At 35.8% G+C, this 24081-nt stretch overlaps 2 protein-coding genes across 7 annotated transcripts in view; one reads left to right on the forward strand and one right to left on the reverse strand.

Moving 5' to 3' along the window:
- Positions 1–1142: 1142 nt before the first annotated feature.
- Positions 1143–2677, reverse strand: LOC141393132 (uncharacterized). Its single transcript, XM_073966086.1, has 2 exons — positions 1744–2677; positions 1143–1621 (listed from the first exon to the last, which is right to left on the reverse strand). Exons 1-2 carry the CDS (start codon positions 2389–2391, stop codon positions 1283–1285), a joined length of 987 nt encoding a protein of 328 aa, XP_073822187.1. The 5' UTR covers positions 2392–2677; the 3' UTR covers positions 1143–1282.
- A 5659-nt stretch (positions 2678–8336) lies between these two features.
- The window catches only part of vari (MAGUK p55 subfamily member vari), a 75266-nt gene continuing 59521 nt past the window's right edge, over positions 8337–24081 (forward strand). Inside the window, exons 1-3 of one of the 6 annotated variants that reach the window (XM_073969557.1) lie at positions 8337–8570; positions 8631–11769; positions 11831–12111. In XM_073969557.1, coding sequence (XP_073825658.1) covers positions 12015–12111 — 97 coding nt within the window. In that variant the 5' untranslated portion in view covers positions 8337–8570; positions 8631–11769; positions 11831–12014. Of the gene's footprint in view, positions 8571–8630; positions 12112–24081 lie in introns of those variants that run through there. The other 5 variants (XM_073969559.1, XM_073969561.1, XM_073969560.1 and 2 more) reach the window with 5 other exon arrangements.

Here is a 24081-nt window from a genome sequence, read left to right on the forward strand (position 1 = left end):
ATTTAGAACCCAAAATGCCAGATAAGTTGGTTGAAAATTCTGGGATGCACTACCAAAACGTAAATCTATATGGGTAGATATGAAAGATTATTTAGTTATTGCTTCAATGCTGTTGGAGAATTTGGTTAAAAACTTGTGTATGGGGACTAAGCCGAACGTGATACGGTTCATTTTCAATTCTAAACATCCAAGGAATAATATATTATACTCTGTTCTAAATTTCAATCTAGCATCTAAAATATTGTGATCTCTCTCTATTGAATGTATATACTTTGTGGCAATATTGCATATACATAAAACAAACTAAAAACCTTTAAAATAGCTTTAGTCCTTAGGCCATGATCTAAGGAAGTATGGACGTGCCCCGAAAAAAAATTTACAGTCGTAAAGGGAGCCGCAAGGGGGAGCGCTTAATCTTCACTTTACCCAATTTTGTGTGGGAGGTCCCGAACGAGTGGAGTGGAACACAAGCCACATCTCTAAGTAATAATACGATGTGCAAAGTTTGAACCAAATCTCTTTCTCCCTTCAAGAGTTATCGTTAACAACATTTTACAGAAAAATTTTGAACTTTTGAGAGGGGAAGTACCCGAAGGGGTGGACCTACCGTTATTTCGATGAGGCACATTTTTGGTGTATATACCCTCGTTAGCCTAAAGGCTGAGGGTATAAAAATACCGGACTCGGAGAGATACTGACTACATCTTCAACTGTGGATGTATCACAGGAATGCATAAGTACAATCGTTGTCAAGGTGTCGATCATATGAGGCTTCAAAAGTATTTTTCCTATTGCATATTCTAAAATGATTTAAAATGAAATTAAAAATAGACTTACCCTTGCATTGGTGTTGCCCCCTTCCTATGTGAAAATTGCGAGCATGCGTTGAAGATTTCGCACATAAGTTTGCGTAGGCATCGATCAGTTAATACGATAGACAACCCGACCTGTATACGGACTATTATTATAGAGACAAAGAATAAATGTAGTTTCTATTATTACCAACTTTGAAAGGTCCCGCCTTTCTGGCCTTTAAAGTATGGACAACAATGTCCTACTGGAAACTAATAAAACTGCTTGAAACGGATAACCTGATTGTTGCATTAGCGGGAGCAATTGAGTTGGTTGTAAACTACTAAATCTTTCTCATCTTAGGTATTTTATTAAAAAACTCGTTTTAAAATACTTTGTACAAAAGGACTCTTAGTTATACTACACATACTTCTTATATTTAAAGTAATTATATACTAGATGGATTAAAAACAAAATCTCCCCACTATAGTCACGTATATACCGACATTGAATGCACAATATTTGTTCGACACAATGGGCACGTTTGACGTTGTCCCGAAAAGAGAATATAATCTGCACATTCATCGCACAAGCACAAATGTTTACAGGGTAAAAGCAGGACACATTTAGGACGATCACGACACACAACACAACGTTGATGGGTATCGATAGATTTCTCACTTGTTGCCGGTGAAACACTTTGACGTGGTAAACGTGATCGGGTGGGTGTACTATTTTGTGGTTGTCCATTTAGGGAGGGATTTCTTCTTTGGCGTCGAAATAAACGATTGTACAATAAAATTAGGCGACGATAGAATAAAACAAGTATCTGTAAAGAAATATAACATACATAGGTATATAAAATAAATAAAATTACAATAAGAATTGTTTGAGCATCTTATCAATTATATACCTCCAGACAAACGAACAAACAAAAGAGAAATTACTTACATCTTTTAAATATCTTATAGATCGGATTACAAATAAAGCCAAGCGTCTCTTATTATGCCATACAACAATAAGCACTGTCACCGCAATTGTTATCCGGAATATATCCTCTATTACTACAGTAACACTGTATACTATAGCTTTTCGTATTGTTGTAATAATTGCAACTATTGCATCTCCCACGGCGATAAGGAGGTACAGCAATATCCTTGGCACAAGCGTAATCAGCCACCATACACAGTCGGCTATTAGCAATAAAGCATTTCTCAGCAATTCAAAGAAATCACATACAAATGAACCTAACTTGGTGGCCAATAACTTCGAATGTATTCGGGTGTTGGAGAAGAATTTACTCAGGTGACGGCAAAAGATTAACCCAGCATCGATAACGCTACTCACTCCGCCATTTGCAGATGTTCGTACATAGTGCGAGACAGCACTAACACTTGCATTTAACTCACATAGAAAATTGTACAATTCTTCTCCTATGACGATCAAAGCGGCAAAGAGATCTCTAATAAAATGGCATATTTTCAACAATATCAAAAATATTGTACGTCCAGTGTGATAGCCGGTGCTCAGGATAAATACACTGATTTTGTGTAATAAATGCATAAACTGAATGACCGGAGTTACAATATATGCAAGCATTATTTGTTGTTAATAATTGATGTACGCTTCAGACATAGCTCTTTAAAAATAATTTCTGGAATACTTTGTTTTATATTTTTCTTTTAATTTTGAAACGGCTGAACTTTTGGGTAGTGTTGGCGATCCTGTGGACACAAAAGGCCAGAATTAATTCAAAAATTGTATATTGATTCTAAAATTTAATAAGTCCTCCATCAAAAACTATATTTGTAAACAAACAAATGTGAAAGCCGGGTGCATGGCCCAATTATAAAGGTCCTCTCTCAAAAACAAATGATTTTGATTTGAGCTGTCAAAATTCATATTTGTCATTTGAATTCGCTGTGAGGTAGAGAAATGTCAAACTGTAGAGGAACAGGTAGATGTATATCGGAAAAAGAAAACAAATCCACTTTATGTTGTACACGTAAAATGTCAACATTTGTTGTGTTTTGTATTAGAATTTAATTTACAATAACTTATTTTGGCAGTTAAAGATCGATCAGCTGGTATTTTCTGTTACGCCAAACAAAAATAACTGCGTCAACAACTTTTTCTCGGAAAATGTTATATCTGCATCTACCTTAATTGACAATAAAGAAATTCGCCTCAAACATATTCCGTGTGGGAGAAAACAAATTTTTCGCCTTTGTTTATGAATTTTGACATTTCAAATCTTTGTTATTGTTTGAATTCGCTTGAGAGAGGACCTGTATAATTGGGCCATGGCCGGGTGGCAGTTGTTTTTATTTTGAACAACAGAGTTGTATTTGCCACGGCGTGTAATAATAGGTGTGTTCGTTTGCTCAATAATTTGTACAAGTCCAGTAACTTCTTGTAATCGACTAAGGTCTTTTGCATTGTACTGTAGGGTAAACGAACAACATCCAGTAACAATTTGTACAAATTTTGAGTAAACGAACAAACATTATATGATTTCTTTTTACGAAATCCTAGAAATAAATGAAGTTTATTCACAATCACACAACACACAGACACGATAATTTTAATTAGAAAAAACAGGATTTTCACAGCACAAATGTTTATCAACTGATTTGACTTAATTAAAAAAAAAACATACGTTTTGCAAGTTATTTTAACAATTTATTTTCACTTTTCTTAATTGCTCTGTTCCAGAACCTGCAAGAAGCTACTATTTGTTACTACGATAGCATTTTTTCCTTTATGTTATCGAAAAATTAGTAGATTCTTGCAGTTCTGGAACAGACCACTTGTTTAAGTATTTCTGTTTTTCTCCATCATACAACAACAACATAAAACAGTTGCATTTTTCGGTAGTTTATGACGAAAAAGCAGGGTTGCGTATAATAGTATGGTATTTTCGTGCGTTGTTTATAGCTGGTTTATAGTACGGTTACACTACAGTTTTTTGCCGGGTTAACCCACTTCGAGAGGATTTATTTGACGTTTGCGCTATGGAATTGACATTTGAAACCCAAACCCACTGGGTTAATCCCGTTAAGTGTAACCGGGGTATTATACTGCACATATGCATCTACCATGATTATTGTGATATGTTTGAAATCAATAAAAAATGAGTGTAAACAACGGGATGTATTTCATGATTTCGTGAAATCCAGTGGATTTCCTAGCATAAGTATAAGGCCATGTTTATATTATAGCCTTTTGCAGGGTTAACCTTCTTAATGAGGATTTATTTGACGTATACGCAAAGGAATTGGCATTTAAAACCCAGTGGGTTTGTTAAATCCGGTGATATATAAACGAACTATAATAGTGCGGTTACACTACAGTTTTTTGCCGGGTTAACCCACTTTATGAGGATTTATTGCTTAATCTGGTCAAATCTGCAAAATCACGAAACGATGCCGAATGTAAACCATCGTCATTTATTTTTGTATGGTAACCCAGCAAAAAGAATTGGAAGTTGTGCAATTGGAGTTATGATTTCACAACATCTTTCGATGTCGTCCAACAGAGTTATGAAAAATGCACTCCGTTCGATACATTTTATAAGCAGTTGCTTTAGAGAATCCTATAAAACAAAAACAGTTGGTTGATCTCTACCCGTCGACATAATTTCTTCAAAAGAGAAACAAGTGTGAATATATTTCGAAGAATTTGTTATAAAATAAAAAATACAAACTAAAGTTGCGAACATTTTTGTGGTAATTTACGAGACGGAAATTTTTATTGGAGTGGAGTCCATGCCGAAAGCTGAACTAGTGATGGGAAGGCAACATAAAAACCCTTTAGGATGGCGATGCAAAATCAGTTGCGTTTGGATTAAATGGAGAACGGAGGAAGTACACTGAATTGTGTTTGAATTTAATGAAACATTTTTTAATAAATGTTTATATAATAAAGTTCTTTGTATTCTTGTTTTACACAAATAATAAATGCATTTTATTTATTCTGGGATATTTCGCAATAGCTTGCATTTTTACTGCATCTTTGGATTGATTAAAAACACAATCTGAAGAGAGCCTTTAAATTCAATCCAAAAGACTACATAAAAAGTTGTGATTTGGATCGAAAACGGAGTGCATCATAGTTGTGTGCTGTGGAAACAAAATGGAGTGCATCCTAGCTGCGCGCTCTCTTGTAAAATTCATAAGTGAATTCATAGGAAAAGATGTACTCCAACGGCAAATATACTGCACACTTCTTGGGAAATTACGAACAATTTTGCCTGTTTTAGCAAATAAATGACTATACGGCCCTAAAACCTAATTTTTGTTCTAATGTAAAAAGCATATAAAGGCCCGGGTACATAAGCCTTGAACGCATTTTACATTCAACATGTTTTATTTCAAATATCAATTCCATACACTATCTGTCAAATAAATGACGTAAACTCCCGAAACACTCTGTCGGGAAAGCCGACATTTAAGGCCTGGGTACATAAGCTGCTTTGCCTGGTTGCCTTGCTTTCCTGCTTCATTTTTGGCACAATAAAAATAAAAGAATAAAGAAGGCCAAGCAAATTTCGAACTGGGTTGCCCTTTTCTTTTTTATTCTTTTATCAGAAGCAAGCTAGGCAAACAGGCGAGGCAGCTTATGTACGTAGGCCTTTACTTTTTAACTTGTTTCTTTCGAGTCTTCCTAATGGGTGGTTTACACGATATGTTTTTTTACATATGAGTTGTCACTTTGCATATACATTTTGTATGGTAGAAGTGACAACTCATATGTAAAAAACATATCGTGTAAAGTAGCCATAAAACTTCAAAACAATGTATACAATATGTCAAACAAATTTAAAAACAATCAGGAACAAGTGTCATTTAGGGGCACCTCTCGGATCGGTCTGAAATTTATAACATAGATGGGACCCTGATCCCAACGATATATAGTTTTCCGGGGAAAGTCCATACTTCCCGAGATATGGGTTTTGACATTTCGGAAATTTCGTACATTACCACAATTAGGTTGTTTATGGGCACCTCCCGGATCGGGCTGAAAATTTATCATAGATGGCCCTTGGGACCCTGATTCCAACGATATATAGTTTCTCGGGGAGAAGTCCATACTTCCCGAGATATGGGTCTTGACATTTCGGAAATTTCGTACTTTAACACCATTACGTTGTTTATGGGCACCTCTGGGATTTTTACTATAGATGGCCTTTCCGAGGAGAAGTCCATACTTCCCGAGATATGGTCTTGACTTTTTTATTTTTATCACCATTATTTCTAAAACCTATGCAAGAGTATTTTCCAATGCGGCCAATAACTAATAATGGTTATTATATTTTCTAATAATAATTTAGTAAATTATTATACGTCAACATAATAAAAAAGTGTTTTTAAGTAGTCGGCCTTCGGCAGGGGATTTAAGACTTTCTCCCATGGACAGGAGCAAAAGTGGGCTACGCGATCAAAACATTCTTTTAAATTGTAAGTGTTTTTAATTAGTCGGCCTTCGGCCGGGGCTACGTGGGCTACGCGATCAAAACTTTCTTTTAAATTGAAAGATTCCTAAATAGCCGGCTTCGACCAGGAACTTAATCACCCTAGGCGTTCAAGTGTCGTAGACGTAGTCTTAGGCGTAGTCAATAATTTTTGGTATTATGTAAAATTTTCGACTACGCCTTTTTTGTAATAGATTGAAAAAATACATGGTGTTGAAGATTATTAATATTTTCGACTGTTACACACCACCCTGTTATAAAAAAGAAAACAGAAAATAGCGCCAGTTAGAAAAAAAACATTTATTTGTTAATAAACCATCAAAATGTTAAGTGTGGGCTATTTTATATCTGACGATGAGGATGAATATACTCGGAAGTAAACACTTAAACAAAAAAAAAAGGAAAAATGTTGATGCTTTGTTTTTAGATTTGTTCGTTACTTCAGGCTTACTAAGGATGCATTCAAATATGTTCTCGAGCAAATTGATCAGATTTTTATGATCAGATAAGGTCGACATGTGTACCAAATGAAGTGAAACTCTCAGCAACAATGCGGATACTTGCTGAAGGCAGTTATAAAAAGGCGCTGGCAACGATTTCAATATCAGCCTTTCACAGTCGTCTGTGAGCAATGTGTTCCGCGAATGCATAAATGTAATGTATAAGAAGCTCTGCCCGAAATGGATATCCTTTCCCACTCGAGAAGATGAGAAATATGAAATTAAGACACATTTTTTCGAAAAAAACTGGATTTCCTGGTGCAATTGGATGTATAGACGGGACACACATCAAAATTGTTGCTCCAAAAATGGAAGAACGGTTTAAATATTTGAACCGGAGGGGTTTCTATAGCCTTAATGCAACTGTGGTATGTTTTATTTCGTTTAAATAATGCACAAATTTATAATGATAAAATTGTATTTTGTAGGTTTGTGATCACAGGTTATTCCATGAGTGATACCTATGCTTATGGGGGTTATTGTGCGGGGATCCTGACTCACTAGGACCTGCTGCTATTTTGGATGAGATATGCTTACGCTTGGAGGGGTAACTGTGCAGGGATCGTGATTTTCTAAATCTTCGTGGATTATACATGCTTCAAACAGTTCTTCCTCAGTGGGTGTTTCTCGAAGCGATGAAGGCTGCTGGATTCCAATTGATTGATTGTCCGCGTTTACAATTGTATCCAATTGTTACAAGCTTGATGCTGTTTCTTCCGTGTCTGTTAGTATGTACTGCATGAAGGATCCTCCACCTGTAGTACGACATTCCGCCTTATTGTGAACTAACTTCTTCCTTAACATGAATTTGTAGTCAGCCCAGACTTTCATCCAACCCTCACCTGTTCGTACTGGCGGTCCTAACATATTGAGTTTTGTACTAGTTTTATTCCACTCTTCTTTCACGTAAATTTTTTTATTCCATTGCTGTAACCTCTGGCCAAATTTGGATTGTTCTGCAAAATCTGGACCATTGTGTCAAACTGCTTCTTGGTGGTGACTTTTGTTCTAAAACATGTGCAATATTATAAAATTTATACGAATATATAATCTTTTTGTAATATAGACACATACCTTTTGTTTAAATCCATTTTATTTGTTCGTTTTTATTAACGCTTTAAGAAATTTGTCTGTTGTCGTCAACAAAATCTCTAACGACTAATTTCACAGCGTTTCTCGTAATAGAACGCCTCCCGTGGTAGCAAAATTGTAAAAGAATGGCATACAGAGTTGTAATATCTCGTATACTACATACATAATACCAATTAGTCGTTGCGAAAATGTCGTGTACGACATACATAATACCAATTAGACGTTACGACACGTCAATTTGCAATTTTTGATACGACTACGCCAACCTGAAACGGATCGCCTCATTTTATATTGAGTACGTCCATTCTGTGCCGACCTTAATATGTTTGACGTCGTACGCGATGATATACGCTTACGCCAATCATTAAGGTGGACTAGTGGCAACACTGCAATTGTCATCACTGATAAACCCAATAGCATTAACTAACACATATGTATGCATGTGTAAGTAAATGTCAAATTGGATCTCACACTGATCATTTTATAAAAACTTTCGAACGAGGCGGACAAAAAAATAAATACACTCGCGCTAAATAAATTTAGTCAGTGCAAAATATATGTATTTTGAAGTCGACATTTTCTTTTTATTAAACACAGTAAATAAATGTATGCAAAAAGACTTTACATAGTGATCAGTGACTTTCTTCCATACAACGAGACATCGACAAACAAAGCAGAGTTTGTGATAATTTTCTTTTGCATTTTTATGCAAGGTAAGGAAGAAAACATATTGGTGATTTATGAGTGCGAAAATAAAATTTTTTTTCGATTAGGTTCAATAGTGCCTCGACATCATTATTTTAAATCCGTGCTGTGCCTGCATAATTCCAAATTTGTAACGAGTGCAGTTAATACATATTATTGGATAAAGTGTCCCAAGGAAAAAAAATATTGGATGTATGACGACATAACTATATTGCACAAGCCACAGAAGACGTCCGTAAAGAAGAAATCCTCCCAAGAGTGGTTTATCTGGACATATCCACACACATAATTTATGCGGTGATGTACAAATGAAATTTAAAATGTAGTGAAAATCGACATCAAAGCCTACATCAATTATTGCAAAATTGAAATCCTCCAATTAACATATTTCTCTCTTATCGAATTTTTGACATTTTATATAATATTTGTTTGCCATGAATAACGGTTCATAACCGACCTATTTACATATTTGTATGTATGTAATACATACTTAAACATATTTTTTGGGTTTATTGAAATTTTTGCCATTTCTGAAATTTTGCTTTTCCTGAATTTCTTGTTTTCTGTACATAACGGTACATAATTGACCTTCATGTACATAAATAGACATACATTTTTTTTATATTTTTTTGTAAATAACATCCCGTTAGGATTTAAGAATAGTTTAGTGTTTTTGTAAAAGAAGATGAGTGTCAAATATTAGAACACAACCCAGCAAACATTTTTTGACTTGACCCAAAAATAATATTTTAATGGGTAATTTTTTTCGAGTGCTAGATTATTGAGCTCAATCATCAGGCTATTTTAATAGACTTTTTGGTTAGTGCCATTGCACAAAATGGGGTTTTTGTTATAAACAAAAAAAATATTTTGACATTTAGCCTTTTTCTTAGTTTTTAGCTTTTTTCTATTTAATTTTTTTTAATGTTTAATTAATTTAATAATTAATGCAAATATGCAATTAATTTTTCATTTTTAATTTCAATTATTTTCCCTAAATATTATTATGAATTATGTTTAATAAAATGAATTTTGTTATGAATATGAAATGCTAAACTGACTTCGCATTTAAAAGGAATGTTGGGTAACCAAGGCTTTTAGGTTTTGAAGGTCACATTAAGGGACATTGTAAATTAAAGGTACATACAATGTCATAGGCGACAGGGTGGGACAAGTGTACCTAGGTATGACATTAGACCTCGTCATACCACAAATGGTCACAGGTAAGATACAACAATGACTCACAATTGACTTTGTGCAATATAATTTAAAATCAACTCTACTTTTAATAAACGTTTGGTTTCCGTGGCATGGAATGTTTATTTTAATATGTTCGCGCGCTGAAGAATAACGGGTTGAGAACTTACCTCCTGGATGAGCTAGCCAGGCAAATTTGTTATCTTACCATGCCCAAACCGACCTCGTATATTTTTCATACATTTTCATTCGATTTTATGCTTTGATTTTATTCAGCGGATAGCCGGCGCGTAACAAACCGTAATAAGGCTGAATATATTCTCCTATAAACAAGTGTAAAAATAGATCACGTGCACAAAACTTCTCTCCATAAGCTTTAAAACGATACCTATATTGCCCACGATATAATTGTAAAATGTCAATACCCATATCTCGGGAAGTATGGACTTCCTCCCAGAAAGCTATATATCGTTGTATTAAGGTTGCCAAGGGATATCTACTGTAAAATTTTCAGCCTGATCCGAGATGTGACCAAAAAACCCAATGGTGTTTAAGTGTGAAATTTCGGAAATGTCAAGACCCATATCTCGGATAGTACGGACTTCCCCCGGAAAACTACATATCGTTGTATTTAGGTCGCCAAGGGATATCTACTGTAAAAATTACAGCCTCACCCCAGAGGCGCCCGCCCCTAAACGACATTTAAGCCTATTATTCTCAAGTCCTATTACTTTTCATTTTTATGTGGTATGTTGGGTACTTTTTGAACAAAGTTGTATGTGGAACTCATTTTTCCAGTTCGCTCTTTTGCTACTTTTACCATTAAAAAGTATGCGACGTTTTTTTTTTAGAAAATATATGACAACACTGGTTCATATGTTATCTGTTTTTAACGGTTTTAAGTACAGTTGTTTAATATGCAGCACTGTTTCCTGTTTATTAGACCGCACACTCTTCCCACTCTCTCTCACACGCATTCAACGGAATTTATGCTGTTTGAGCTTTTTCAGTTTTTCAAAACTTTTGTTATGTTCATTTTGACTGTCTGTGTCAGTTGATGGTCTGCATGCAAAGTTGTAGCAAGTCGTCGTGTTTTCTTTTGTCGTTTCGTTGTTGTGTCCATTGGCTGGCTACTCTGGACAAAATTGTCTTCGTTTCCCCATCCCGCCCTACCAACCCATGACGTATTATTTTCATGTTTATTGTGGATGAAAAATTATTTAATTTTCAATAATTTCTTGTGTTAAAGTTTCCTGGGCGTACGTTTTTCTGCGAGTGTGTTTATATGTGTGAATTGGGTATTAGTTGGCGATTAGTTGCCCGTCAGCGTGCAACCAACAAAAAATTAAAAAAAAAACAATCGTTTTGAATACATAAACAAATATTGAATGCAAAGTGACGTCGTACAACAAGAAGAAGTGACGAAGAAGCAAAACAAAAATCCACAAAAGAGACAAACGACGAATTAATAACGACAACAAACTACTCTCCACTGGGGGAGAGGGGGCTAAAAAGTTATGTGGCATTAAATTTGTATATTCGGTGGCAACAGATTGTTGCGTAAATTGTGTTGAAAGAGTAAGAAGAAAAACATAAAAGATAATACATTTATTAAATTTGTTGATGGCGGGTTTAGATGTAAACAAACAAAATAAAGCCAAACAATAAACGTGTTTGTGACAATTTGCAACATAAAGAAAAGAGAAGGGCAAGAACAGATATGCACACTGTGCAAAAAATACAAAATAAAAGAAATTAAAAATCTGTGCTAGTGCGTCATCTTCCAGTTTTTTTTCTTTCCTTCTCACTGCCATTCGTCTTCGTCCTGCCAAGAAAGTCATTTCATCGTGTTGGCCTCCCAGTAGTGTTCGTCGTGCATTGTGTAGTGTAAAGATTAGGTTGTTGGCCTGTTAACCTAAAGTGAAAGAAAACCACCAAACAACTTGCCAATTCGCCTTTCTTTTTTTGCTTACATGTTCGTGTCCTTTCTTATTATTGCCAACAACTGTGGTATTACACCCCATCACCCCACCCCATTGTCTTCTGTAGTAATCGTATAAAACTTTTACAGATTTAAGTGATTACTCCCACTTGTCTCCTTCCCACAAAAACACTTATACAAATAGGATTTGTTGTTGTGATTGTGTGTATTTTTTCTTTCTTGGGAGAAAGGAAGTCAATCAATTACTCAGTGTGTGTGAGTGCATTGTAACGGTTTTCAATTGTGGCGCCGTATTATTTAAAAAGTCGTCATCATGGTGCGTTTAACGCGTAAAGAACGCCAGGACAAAATCAATTTATTGGCCAGCACCAATAAGGTCAATAGCGATGAAGTGGATGCCACAGATAATGGTGAGTAAAAAACATTTGTTTTTCCTCTTTTTCATATTATAATCTTTAAAGAAAAATCACAATTTACATATCCAAAGTATACTGAGAAAAATTATGTGTGAAATATTTAAGAATAAAGAAAATACCTATATTTGGAAGATATCTTATTGAAGAAAGTTTATGAACCGAATACGCAATAAATGTCGTTTAGGCGCATCTCTCGGATCGTATTGAAATTTGTAGCATGGATAGCCCTTGGTACCCTGATCACTAGAGTTGGGCAATCTCGTTCAATTGTACGATCCGAATCACTGTAATTATTCAAAGACGAATGAGTAACATCATAAAAACCAACGTGTGAAATTAAGTATACGCAGTTTTGTCGAAGGAATTACCGGTGTCCATTGAACGAGATATTGATCCGGATCGTTCAATTGAACGAGATTGCCCAACTCTAATGATCGATATATACGATACGAACGATATATATACAGTTACTGCCACTGAAAATGATGCAACCTGAAATAAAAAATGTAAACGTTGATAACTTGGAAACGAGTTGATAAGTTGTATTAATTACGTCATACAAAAATATTCTGTTTACAGTACCGTTATACTAAAATTTTACCGGAAAACAAGAAATGGGCATTTTTAAATTGAGCATTAAAAATGATGTACCAAAATAATCGATTCATAATTTCCAAATTCTTCGCTTTTTATGTCATTTTAGTAATCAGAATGATGGAATAATTTGTTCCCTATTGTTTTCAGCAGTTTTGTCATTGATTCTGATAGAAAAATGATGTTCTAGGCATAATTTTGGCATGATTGTAATTAATGTCCCTTTTAAGCAATTTGGCTAGAAATTTCTATGAAAAATCATTAGGGGTTATATCCAGAGTACGTAGAAACAATCTAATGATATCTGGAAAGTCCTGTATTAGCCAGCCAGTCTTTGACGGCGTTCCCCTGATGAAGGTAAAAATCAGGGCATAGGCATTGAAAATAGTTTTCAGAAATATTGTTAACAATGTTTTGACCATTCGAAATTTTCAATTTGTAATTCGAATTATTCTATTTGTAATTCGAATTATTTAATTTTTAATTCGAATTATTTCACTTGTAATTCGAATCATTTTATTTGTAGTTCGAAAGAACCAGGTATAAAATCAATACAAAAAATATTTTCTATTTTTTGTTTCGAATTTCAAAAAAAAAAAAAATAATAATAATAATAATTCAAATTACAAATGAAATAATGCGAATAACAAATGGAATAATTCGAATATCAAATGGATAATTCGAACTACAAATGAAATAATTCAAATTACAAATGAAACAATTCGAATAACAAATGGAATAATTCGAATTATAAATGGAATAATTCGTGTTACAAATGGAATTCTCGAATTACAAATGAAATGTTACGAATTACAACTAAAATTTTTCGAATTACATCTAAAAAGGTGTATCTGGGGCAGGGACAAGTGATATTTTGTTTACTACCTACAAAGCAGTAAGCCGCTCAAGCACCTGCGAACCGCTACCGAATGTGTCCAGATGTCGAGTCTGGACCATTCACATGAGGAGGCATGGATTTTGTCATGTTGCTCACTAGACAGTTGGTGCTGGCATGACATCAGCCATCGCATCCCAAGCATCATATTGTGGTACAGGATCCATCCCCTACACGCAGAGAAAAAATATTTTTCGGTTTTGTTGGAACAAAAATATCTATTTTGGTTCCAAAAATGTGTTTGTTTTGTACAAACATTGTAATCCAAATCCAAAAATACCATCTTTTGTTCCGAACATAGAAAACAAAAACAACTTTCGAATTTCCGTAATATTGTAAAAATCGTTAACAATACCGGTTGTAGGAACAATCATAATCTAAATTTTTTACAAAACATATTGTCAGCCCTGAAAACCAGATACTAAATTTTTTGATTTGAGTGTTTATACTTCTCATATACACTTTCCACACAACTTTGATATAAATATCGCGTATAATATTACGAGTATTGATGAACGCAATACATGGTTTGCTACTTTAGCTGACAACAAAGACAAACAAAAAACCACAAGCAGCCACCACAACATAAGGAATAATTAAACACCATAACAAACATGAAAAGGAATGAAGAATGAAATAAAGAAGAAGAATGAAACAAAACAGAAACAAATAAAAACAAGAGTCTCATTGTTGGTATACATACAAACAAAAACAAAGATAAAGGCAGCATGTCATACAAAAACCACAACTCACCAACATTGTTTTTTCAACACGGCATCGAATAGCGAGAGAAGAGAAAAAAAATTTCGGAGAAAAGAGAGAAATATTGTTCAGTTGACACAAACTATTTTTGGATTTAACAAAAACGATTGTTGGATTCACAATACTACATAAGGAATCCAACAATATGTTAACAATACATATTTTGCTCTTGGAATATTGTTGGATCAAACATATTTTTTTCTCTGCGTGTAGGCACATCCAACGTTACAGCCACGATATCCAAGATGCCATACCAACGGAAATCGATAGACTGTCAATGTCTACCTCGCCGAAGACTATTCAAACTCGCGCAGTCCAGCGACCTGTTAAATCGTATAAAAACAATCGTGTCCTACAACAACATCCTCCTACAAGGATTGCGGACATCAAACATTCCCTGGCCAGAGCTACCACAACATCCTGGCGCAACTGAGATCTGGTTGGTCAACAATACTTAACGCGTACAAAGCTTGAATTATTCCCGGTGTTGACGATATTTGCCCCCGCTGCACATTTTACTCTTGTCAGATCAACCCACAGCCTTACGCCCAATTGATCTGTAGCATCGACCTGTTGAAGTGGCTACCTTTCGGCAGCTATTCACACAAAACCCACAATCCAACCAAATATCTACCACAACCCAAAAATTTCTAACTTATAGAGTGAGAGGAGGGAAGTCTTTCTACGATGAGAGACCACAGGCCAAATAGCTTTGGATGTCCTGTGTCCAGGCTCGAAGAGTCATCTGCAATGTGCTTTCTCGAAGTAGATCCTGTAGATCGATACACTTAGAGCTAATTCTGCTAATTCGTTTCCAATTATATTGCTATGACCCGGGCCAGAAAAGTTTAAAGATAATGCGAATATCATGTAGAGAATTTATGGTCCAGGTCTTGAGAGCTCGAAGGGCCCTTGACTATCGATAGGTTTTGGTTTTTAGGACGCGCGACATAAATTAATGCAGCCACTCCACTCGGAGACGTTCGGAGTTCCTTCCCCATAGCCATTAAAGACTTCATGAGAAAAGACTCTATTGTCACCGGTCCTCTAAGGTTGCTTTCAAAGTCCTTCAATCAATTCTGCTGCTTTCCTTAAAGCAAGAATCTCTGCCTGAAGCTATTATTAAGCTTAAATGAGCATTTAATTAATGGGTTCTCGGAGTAAACGCAGGCGTCAGTGACTTCCTCCATCTTGGACCCATCTGTATATATTGCCAAACCGTCCAGAGGAGAATTACTTTCAGCTCGAATGTTCCTACTTGGAAAAATTACAGATAATTAGTCAAACCTGAAGGAGGTGGACATATAATGGCTAACGCGATTCTTGTCGTTTGATTCAAACTGAATATCAACTAAGTTTCAAACCTTCGCTGTCCGAAGTGTAAATTCGGCCACGATTTTGACTCGGAGCCTAAAAGCCGTCACAGTCTTAAACTGGCTTGGATATCTTGAGGTTGGAAATCCAGTATCACATTCACGGCGGCCTGAGGAGTGCTTTTTATTGCTATGGTAACTCTAGTGATCAGAAATGACGCAGCTTTTGGCACACATGATAATTTGAACAGATATTCGATACTCCCAAGATTTCCCAATAGTGTTCTTGTAGAGATATGTCAAGCGATCCAGGATTATACAAAGGTATGTATTTTGCTTCCAGAGAATGTATCAGTGCAACTTCTCCCACAACTGTAGGTTGAAATTCCCCAATTTTGCGTATTCTGGTAAATAGTCTTCTCCGAATTGACTCCAAGATCATAGTCATGGACTTAGCTTACCAATTGCACCAGAACACCTTTCATAAAGTCAGAAGACTTATCAGCGAAGGGCCGTCGTGTGGATGTAATTTTACATATTCTTCTCAACGTGTCCAACCTCCTTATGTAAGTCGGCTTCTATTCATTTACACTTGATGTAAACGCCCTAACATCTACTGATCTTTTGGCATGTAGGTCACCTTTACCTCTTTTCATAGACCGGATATGTGCGAGAAACGCAGGCAGGCTTTTGTAACGTGCCAACATGTTCTCGTACAAGAACTATTACTTTACCATACAGAACCAGCCATTCAATAACAGACCTACGCTACGTCATTACTACCCACTCGCAGAGAAATAACGTCTTAGACAAGGGAGATTTGCATTTCAGTGCAACATCACAACATCCATTGTCATTGCCTGCAACAAGTAATTCTCATTTATCCCATATGTCGAGTTTGTCAAATATTCCAGAGTTGATGATGTTGAGTTGTTGATGGCGAGCTTACTACTGCAGGGAGTTAGCGACACGGGTTGGAATAAAAGACAGTTCTAAATTCTCCAACTTACACTTCGGTGCTAAAGCATTAGGAATACTTTTTGAGGGCTACCCATTAAGTTGTGGTGGCTAATACATACACAGGGCTTTCGAGTCAGCTGTCCCACAGGGTCTTCGGGTCAGCAGTTCCTTTGGGTCTTTGGGTCAGCTGTCCCATTAGGCCTTGGGCAAGCAGTTCCACAGCGCCTTCGAGTCAGCTGTTCCATTGGGCTTTCGAGTCAGCAGTTCCACAGGGCCTTCGGGTCAGCTGTTCCGTAGTTAGCTGTCCCACAGGGTCTTCGGGTCAGCAGTTCCACAGGGCCTTCGGGTCAGCTGTTCCATTAGGCCTTGGGCCAGCAGTTCCACAGCGCCTTCGAGTCAGCTGTTCCACTGGGCTTTTGAGTCAGCAGTTCCACAGAGCCTTCGGGTCAGCTGTTCCGTAGTTAGAAACTAGTAGCGCATGGTAGATATTATGCCATAACACTAGACGAACACTGAATAAATCGTTTTCCCAAGCATCAAGAGCTATCCCAGCGTTTTCTCAAGCATCAAGAGGCAAACGCCGAGCCCATCGTGTTCTCGATCATCTACAGCCGAACACCGAATACATCGTTTTCCCGAGCATATAGAGCCAAATCCATCGTGCTCCCAAGCATCAACAGGCGATAGCCGAGTACATCGTGTTACCGAACTATATGTCCGTCAGACACCGAATACATCGTAATACCGATCATTTATTGTGCTCCCAACGGCACACGCCCGAACACCGAAAACACCGATTCCCCCTCCAGTCTGTCTGAAATATCTTCTCACCAACGTTCAATCCTAAACTATACTAACTGAATATATTTTTATCGCATTTAAACACAAGTAGATTGTTAACTAGTATTTAATCAATAAGGAATGCGATTTTTGCCCCCAGGAAAGGGGGAGTACTTGTCTTCTAATTTCGTAAGGTTTAATGGGTTCTTATGGAGACGCTGGATGCGACTGACCTTACCCCAGCCGACGACAAAATCACGTTACACTTTAAAAATCTCTACCAGTATCTTTAGCACAGGCTGCGCTAAATTCTGATGCATTGATGGTTTTATACCACCTTGTCCAGGTAATTTTTAGGCTGCAAGTTGTTAATCGTCCATTGAAGTCTTGGGACACTAGTTAATCTGTCTATCAACTATTCGTCCTCTGTAGTTCGGGTTTGATTGTGGCCTGGTGTAGGCAAGATATCATCAAAGCTCGCCCAACCAGATCGAGGACCTGATCCTTAGATAGTATTTTGCGAAACCTAACCGTTTCATTTACTCCTTCTATAGACTCACTAAAATTGACCCAAAACTTTCTGAAACACTTTCATTGCCCTTTTATGGGATTTTGGAATTGAGACTGGTTAGGAGTCACGCAATACCGTCTCGAAGTATTTGGATACCTTCTTCGCCATTTTAGACCTTTTTTTCTGTCGTTTTTGAAGGCTTTGACTTAGACGCCTTAGTCGAAGATGTATCCTTATTTGAACAGGAGGTTCCCTCGGTCGTAATCTCCTCAGGGGCCTCGATAGGGACTTCTCCTGTTCTTGAAGTAGAAATTTCGTTGATAACTAGTTCAGTTCCCTTTTGGCTGTGGGAGAATAGTTCTTCTCGAACTTATTCACAAACTTGAGGTTAGACCTTATAAGCTGAAATACCCTTACGCTGATATTATCCGAAGAGCCCATCGGTACGCTTTCTTATCTATTGCTTCTTTAGCTTTAGCATTTTTTGAGCCCTGTCTCCTACCACTTTCCTCCTCCAATGCTATTCAGGTTTAAGAATGATCTCTAAAAGTTATAATCAAATTATCATCTTTTTTGAGTCCTCCTAGAAACCTTTTTTAAAAATATCCAATGTTCATGGTCCATTTTGTAACAAACGTAACTTTTTGTACAGGTTGATGTACATTTTATCTTTTGTAATAACTATGTATCTATACATCTATCCATATAAATATTTATTAAAAAGATACACTGCATAATCTTTCCGATATTCACAGCTTTGGTACATTCGACATGTCTTGTCTGTTATTTTGGCGTGTGTGAATATTTTTAGCTTTTGATTGCTGCCATTTGTCTATTTGACGCCTTGCTGTTATGGAAAAATGAATGTACAGGTCATTGTCTTATTTTTAGTAGTAAAAATAAAAAGAAAATAAAAAGAAACATACACTAGGCAACAAAACGTGATGAAAAAATACATTCTCCAAAAGTACCACTAATTACATTGATTTAATTGAAAAAAAAAAAAACAAAAATACCAAAAAATGGCAAAATTCAAAGTTTGTCTTCTTGAGACGTTAAACCTTCTAAAAAGTCGAATACATATGGGTCGAATGTTGATGCGTTATATAACTCTCGAAGAGAGTAACCGATTTGGTCCAAACTATGCACATCGTTATTTTTCTTCCATACATACATAGATCAGATACGAATATGGACTATATCGGGCTATTTCTTCGTGTATCTCCGACACAAAATTTCTCGTAAAAATTCAGTTTAAGGACATGTTTCGGATCATTCTGGATTTTTTACAGCAGTTTGTCCAGGCGTCCCTTATGACGACGATATAATGAATTCGTATTGGAAAATGCGTCATCTAAATGCGTCAATCTAAATGAGGCGAAATTTCCCAAAAATTTCCCAAAATTATACCCGTTGAAAACCTTTTACAAAGTAATGATATATTCCGATCAATTTGAGGAATGATTCTTCATCTATCAGTCACTACATGGAGAAATAAAGGCCTCTCTAACATACATATGTCCCAAACATAAACAGTCCCTAAAATAACAACTGTTTGGGTTCTGCAAACAAATATTGCGAAAAGACTTGTTTCTGTGTCCCGACCCATTTAGGGTTAAAAATATTGAAAAAAATAAATTCTTAGAAACGGAATAAGTAAAACAAAATGTCCTTTAACGAGGCTCGAAACACAAAATAAAATATTCTACATATTTATATGTAAAAAAATTGGTGGCAAGGTGCAAACACTCATTACCGTGGCGTATTTTCTAGCCACGGTAAGACAAAAGGAACACTGGAATGACATTTTCAATATAAATTGGAGATTATTCAATCTATGATAATTATTTAATAAATTTATTTATTTATTACCCTCAAAAAAATTGTTAGAAATGGAGAGGAAACAGAGTCATTCCCGTTGGTTTAAAAAAAATTTAAATCCATAAATATACATGGCTCACCGCAAATTAATGAATAAAATAGTCTTATACAACAGTATAAGCCAAAAAATAGTTATTAAACCCCATTCTCGCACTTTGCTGTTTTCGACCCACAAAACAAGTCTTTTCGCAATATTCACCCCTAAATATTATATCAATATTAAATGCAATTTCTTTTTTGTCCAATAAAATATTTCCATTCACCTTTTCGATTCAATTATAAAATGTTCAGTTATAATTTAAATTATGTACTAAAAAGCACCATTTCTTTAAGAAAACACAGATATATTCACTCACTTTACCGTCTTTAATCAACGATTGTCTTGATGAAACTGAAGAAAAAAATACTCCCTATCTTTTAGGCTTGTTTATTGCTATGTTGGTTAAAGCATAGTACACACGGTCCAACAAAACTGACAGTCAACGCACTTTTACGGCAATTTTCTGGCAAATAAAAACTTTTAGTTAGCTAAAAATGATTCAAATACAACATTTAAGGTATAATTTAGTGATTAGGAAAGTAATTATTCAGCTAGACTTTGATATTAACGAAATAGACCTCGATGACTGTCAGTTTTGTTGGACCGTGTGTACTATGCTTAACTGTGAGTTACATTCAAAAATGACTGCTTGTGGAAGAATAAATCGCAAAAACGACAAAGAACGAAACACAGGCGTTTGGCCGCAAACACACCACCAAAGCAAAAACAAACTTTTCACCCTCCCTAGGTTGATAAATTTTTGCACAAGTACTTATGAGGGCACGGGAATGAGAAATATCAACTTTGGTCCATATCGGTTAAGATTTGGATATAGCCCCCATATATGTATATTAGGGTTATGACTTTTTGACATTTTTCCTCAAAAATGATTTCCTGTAGCAGGGATGAATGAACTTTTGCCTAATAATCACTATGCTATCGTTTATTCCATTGAAATATAAAAAAAGTTCACGCACAAATCGATTTTAAAAAAATAATTTTTTGAAAAAATATATGAAATGAAAAAATTTTTTTTTTTCAAAAAAATATTTTTTGTTGCACGAATGAATAAATATAAGCCTACTAATAACTATAATAACGTTTATTTCATTCAAATATTAAAAAAGTCGCGAAAAAAGTCATTTTGAAAAAATTTAAATTTTTTGGTTTTTTGTTAAAAAATGATATTTTTGAATAAAAGCGTTTACGACATTTTTACGATTCTCAGAATTGAAGAAAAATAGTGAGAAATAAATTTTATGTCATTTTAATTATCTCATGTGGCTCTAAAGTTTATTTTCAATTATATATCTGTTTTCAGTGACTTCAAAAAATTGTCCATAATTTTGATAAATTCAAATTTTAAAATCAGTTTGTGCGTGAGGTTTTTTCACCGAATCACCTTATAATTAAGATTTTATGTAATCTTATGGCAAAACTCATCACGCTATGATACAGGGATATGAGGTTGTAAAAAAGTCATAACCCTAATGTATATCTTTCCCCGATTTTACTATAACTCGGTCAAAAATTGTTGAAAATACTCAGGGGCATAAGAAAATATCACATATTAAGTTTGAAGGCTATTCTATTAAAATTGAACGAATTGTAGCAAAATCGGGAAAAGATATATATGGGGGCCATATTCAAATATAAACCGTTTGGACAATTTTGTACAATTGTTTTATCTGTCTTGGTAGTTTTCTATTCAACGACGCATGAGGTCATTGTGTGATTAGCGTCTATATTTAAATATATGCCATAAATTGTGTATTTTTATTACCCACGAAGCATTATGCCTGCTGGGTGCATAATGCATTTTTAGGTACATCGTGCATTTTGTGCGTCTATTTATTTTTGTGTTAGATTTTAAGGTATATTTAAAACAAATAACTAAATAAAGAATGAGTCTCTCTACATCCACGAGGCAAATAACATCTCGCGGCGGTTTCATTTTCTTTTTGTCCAGTTTTCTTGGGTGCGCTTGTGATGAGATCGAGGAGTCGTCTCATCATTTGGTGACCCCCGACGAGATAGGCTCGCCAGTTCAAAAAGGAAATTTGTGTAGTTTATTCGTTTTAGTGTAGTGACGTGTTGGGCTCGCATTTTTAAAAAAGAAAAGTGTTGTAGTCTATCCGTAATTTAGTACCGAGATAAGCGCGTAGTAAAAAGTTACTACGTTGGATTTATCCGTTATTTTAACTAACGCAATAGGCGCGTTGATGTTAGTTAGGTGAAAGGCCAACAGTCAAAAAAAAGGCAGTGTTGCGTCGATCACCATAAAGAATCGCGTAGTGAAAAAGTGTCTATGGTAGGATTCTAAAGGTTATAAAAACCAAGTGTAAAATAAAGTGACAAAAAATAGAGCTTGCGAAAATGAATTTCGAAGAATTCATCCAACATCAAAGGATGTTGGGCGAGTATATTGTGTCGTTATATTTGGAACTGAGCAAAATTGCTCAGAACAGTGTATCCAAGGGGACTAGGAAAAAGTGTGATGTCATTGTTAGTTCCTTCACGGAAGCCAGAAGGGATTTTATAGACAATGATAGAGAGCTCCGGAATATAGAAAAAGTTCCATATAAAATGCACAGCATATTCGCATCAGGTGTGCGGTATGCAATTAAAAAGTTTGACGTATTATATCATCAGGTGAGAACAGACATGGGTGTAGAGTCGAAAATAGTTTCTTTGGAGTCGCGAACTCCTTCTAGATTCAAATATATAGCTGAGATGGACAGCTTAAGTTCATTAGCGCAGTATGAAAAAAGATACATACTGCGCCATTCTAACACAATAAAAGGTGGTTTAATAAGAAATTTGGAATATTGTTTGAATGAGTTGGAGACCGAGATAAGGACTGAGTTTCCAAATAGAATATATATCAAGGAAAGATACGATATTGCATCATCATATTGCATATTGATGGAATATTTGAGGGAATTTCCTGAAGAAGATGATCTGTTGGAGAATTTCAATTTTTTAAAAATTTGCTACCACATAGTGCGAGAATAGCGCCTAAAAGAGTCAGAATTAAGGATTATCTAGTAAAGTTTTCAGGTAGTGTAGGGTCCACTCAGAAAGTTGGTGGGGACACGGAAACTACGGAAACTGAAAATGAAAACGTTCGCGTTGATGTTTCGCGAAAGTTCGAAAGTGTAATAAGTCTACTACGGAAAGAGAATGATAAGTTGAAGTCCAATTTAGAGCAAAAAACGAAAGCTTACTCAATTGCTGAAGGAAAGGCTCAAGATGAAAAAAGGAGACGTGCTGAGTTAGAAAACAACATTCAGAGTCTGTGTGAAGAACTTGCGTGCAAGGAGCAAAATCATTTTCGAGATATTAATGAAATACGCTCTCGTTGTCAAGTTGAAATAGATGAGATGGACGGTCGCATCTCTAAACAATACGAAGCCAGATTGCAACAGTCTTCGGAAGTGATACGTGAACAATACGAAGAATTACGTGCCTCACGTACACGTATTGATGATTTGAAAGGTTACATCCGAGAATTGGAATCTACAAATGCTGTATTAAATTCCCGCAATTGTGACTTAGAAAAATTGCTCGATAGTGAACGTGCACGTCATGTTGCTGACATTTCCAATATGGAAGCCGACTTTCAACGATGCCGAGATGAAATGTCACAACAACTACAAGAAAGTGCTGTCGACGACAAAGTACTATGTGGCGAACAAGATATAAGCCAAACGGAATATTTTGTAATCAGCAGAGAGAATGGCATACAAATTTCCTAGGGTGATGCTAACGCAAGGGTACAAAACAAAGGTACCAATGAAGTGGGAATCGAGTGTTGGCAAATTAAACGTAAAGACAAGACGTTCTATTGCCCTCACTACGAAAAAATGGATGGCGGTGCCAATATGACGGCCGGCTCTTCCTATGTTACGGGCGCAACACATGAACCACCAACCAATGTTATTATGGTATCACAAAGATGGCAAAGTGGAGATAACATAGAGATATCGCTGAATAATGCCGATGGTGAAGAAGGAAATGATGCCAGAAGTAGTTTTCGAATTTGGTCTGGTTATGATGGTATAATCAATAAAGCAATCACAATTAAAAAGAAATATCCTACCAAACGAAAATGGATATACTATGTAATTCATCGATGGAAGAGGGATCCACGTCCTAGCTGGTTGCTGAAGGTGTTGGGTGCCATCACCTAGATTTAAGTCCTTATAACGTTTTATATTATATTTAG

The sequence above is a fragment of the Musca autumnalis genome, unplaced genomic scaffold, assembly GCF_047663935.1.
Source record: "Musca autumnalis isolate F117 unplaced genomic scaffold, ASM4766393v1 scaffold_2, whole genome shotgun sequence".
NCBI classification, from domain to species: Eukaryota; Metazoa; Arthropoda; class Insecta; order Diptera; family Muscidae; genus Musca; species Musca autumnalis.